The 2,794-nt window shown below is 47.6% G+C and overlaps 1 protein-coding gene across 6 annotated transcripts in view; it reads right to left on the bottom strand.

Annotated features, from left to right (window-relative positions):
• LOC113203803 (tyrosine-protein phosphatase Lar) overlaps positions 1-2,794 on the bottom strand; it is a 305,315-nt gene that overhangs the window by 42,324 nt on the left and 260,197 nt on the right. For 5 of the 6 annotated variants that reach the window (XM_052272870.1, XM_052272867.1, XM_052272869.1 and 2 more), the window contains one exon: positions 747-791. The exons of the other annotated variant lie outside the window; for it this stretch is intronic. In XM_052272870.1, coding sequence (XP_052128830.1) covers positions 747-791 — 45 coding nt within the window. The remainder of the gene's footprint in view (positions 1-746; positions 792-2,794) is intronic. 6 annotated transcript variants of the gene reach the window in all.

Here is a 2,794-nt window from a genome sequence, read left to right on the forward strand (position 1 = left end):
CCCTCATCCTCCTGCCTACAGCGTGCCATGGGCGTGCCATCAGCAAGATGAATTCTGACCCTCCACCCCCTCACCCTGCCCACCCTCTCTTCTCCCGTTTCAGCCTCACCCTGCCCTCCCCTTTCAGATCGCCGCGCCGTCCCCTCCTCCCTCGCCCTCCCTTTCAGTCCGCGTGTCGCGTCTCCATTTCTTGCCCGCACACACCACTCTTCCCCCCCTCTCCCCCAGTCTTGGTCGTGTTATTCGAAGTCGGCGAAGCGTGTGTGTGTCGGACAAGCCGAGCAGCGCCCGCTCAGGACTTCCCTCTACTGCTGCTGGCGGGGACTACATTTTGTCAAACAGCCTCCCTGCGAAACTATTACTCCCCCGTTCCTCGTCTCAAAGGTCGCAGTGTGTGTGTATGTGTGTGTCTAGCTCTACAGGAATGCTGCCTCTATCTCTGTGTGTGTATGTATATTTGTGTGGTTTGTGAGTGTAACGAGAAACTTTACCCTTGCTATACGGTACACTTATAGCCTAAAGCAAAATCTTATCTCGACCGAACTAAAATATTGGACAGGGCACACACACTTCTACTGCTGCAAAGTCAAAGTACGTATCACAGATCAAGGAAAATACATAGTACACACAGTATCTTTGTCCTGCAAAAAAAGGGTGGGGGGTGGGCCGTTTGAGAAAACAATTCCTGCTTCTGCAAAATTTCTGAAAACAAAAGAGCGTTCCCAGAAGCGTCCCGCCATACTTACGTGATGTGTACTTGATGAACGAGGACTGGCCGGGAAAGTTATTGCCTGGAACAATGCGTACACGGGGCTCTGTGTGACTTGCGCTGAGCGAGCGAGCGGTCGAGCTATGGGCACCGCTACTATTCGCACCACACATTATTTGCACTACTTGCATGATAACAACAGCAGTGTGTACGTGTTGTGTACCATCCGCACAGTGGGGAGCGGGGTGCGCGCACACTTACATACACACACACACACTCACACACTCACACGTGTGCACCGCTCGAGCAGCAGCACGTATACACTATTTGCATGACTCACGTTCACTATTCGCACGCATCGCGTCTCGAGCGTTATTTGCAGGCGGCGCTGCGGATAACGTCGTTAATTATTTAAGGGCGCAGAGCGAGCGTGACCACGCCCGGAACAGCTTGCGGGCAGAAGGCTCCGCCGGGCTCCGCCGCCCCCCCCCCCCCTTTACACGCTGCACGCGGAGTCGTGTGCCACCGAGAGGGAAAAAAATAGTCTATGTGTTGAGAAGTCATTCGAATACCAAACGCCCACTGGCGTGTTATTTTTACTTTTTTTTTCGTTCCGTATTCATCCGAGTTCTTCTCTCACCTTCAAAACCGAACTGCTATTCGCAGAGCGCCGCTAGTCCTACAACCGAACGGCTATTCAAAAGTACCGCGAGCGTGCTCGTGGTCGGTAAGTAAGGGCAAGGGAGAAAGCAAAGTTCAGTACTTTCCGCTTCCACTCACTACCAGCCATATTCATCCCTATTGCACCCCCCACCCCTCTTTTTTTTGCCTCGTTTTACCCTCACGCTCGATCGATTCGATCTCATCATACTTGTGTATTCGCAGCGCAGAGTCCACCTCACTCTCATCCTCACATCTTCCTTTCGAAGGAGCACGGCGGCAGAGATTTCCCTCGCATGGTTTGAAGTGCGGCAGGCGCAGTGCAATGCGGTGCACGGCCTTGATTCCTGGAGCTGACGGATTGGATGAAATGCGCACCACACGGACTGCCGGGCAACTTCACTCCTTACACACTGATAAATAAAGTGTTCAACAAGCGTCCACATTCAAGTGCTCAACACTATGTTGCACCCTATTAAGTGCTTAACTGGAACATTGAATACTATTAAGTGTTTAACAGGAAAGTTGAACACTAAGCTGTGTTCAACAGCCGGATTGGCCGTGCCTTTTGAACACTTAAAGTGGGTCAATTTACTGTTAAACAATTTAAAATATTCAAATATCCAGTCAAACACTTAAATGTGTGCAAAATAGTGTTGAGTGCATATGCACGCCAGTTGAACACTTTATTTATCAGTGTAGGCCTAGGCTACCCTCATCACCCAACCACACTTTCCATTACCACACCCACTAAATACCATACACGAACACTTACACTGTTAAAAAAGTCAGGACTTAACGAAGAATTCGTCGCGAAAAAAAAGTTGACAGAACACTTCGTGATTTTTGGGGAATTTACAACTCTTCTTCGTTGTCAAAAATTGATTAACTTCAGAAAGTTTTATCAAACGACTGGTCCACACGCACGATTTCTGACTACAGTTGTGATTTCACAGTTGCTCTGTATCGAGCAAGTGTTGAGAAATCACAAAACATTTTCAACAGTGAATCTATGCGCTAGTTTCTTCAACAGTTTTACGCAAAAGTAATTATACAATTACACTGTACTTGTATGTCACAGACTGTGTGCATCATTTACGCAGAGAGCGACATTGATTGTTTTATTTATTTAGTACTGCACTCGGAAAACTATTCATGAAGTAACCAATGTACTTGATTCAAAGGTAAGCATGGTAGATTCAAACAATCCAAAACTGCAATCGGAGCGAGAGCAATATACTCTTGTTTCAAGAAGAACACCTTTTTGGGCGTGCCCGGATATGCCCAGCACAAGAATGCATCGAGTAAAAACAACAACAAACTCTGGAAACCCAAGTGTGTACATGTATGCGTTATTTACTGAATACCTACATGTATGCAGCAAATACTGTGTACATGATCATGTATGCAGCAAATAGTGTGTAC

This window comes from Frankliniella occidentalis, unplaced genomic scaffold, assembly GCF_000697945.3.
Source record: "Frankliniella occidentalis isolate FOCC.00 unplaced genomic scaffold, Focc_3.1 Scaffold227, whole genome shotgun sequence".
Lineage (NCBI taxonomy): Eukaryota > Metazoa > Arthropoda > Insecta > Thysanoptera > Thripidae > Frankliniella > Frankliniella occidentalis.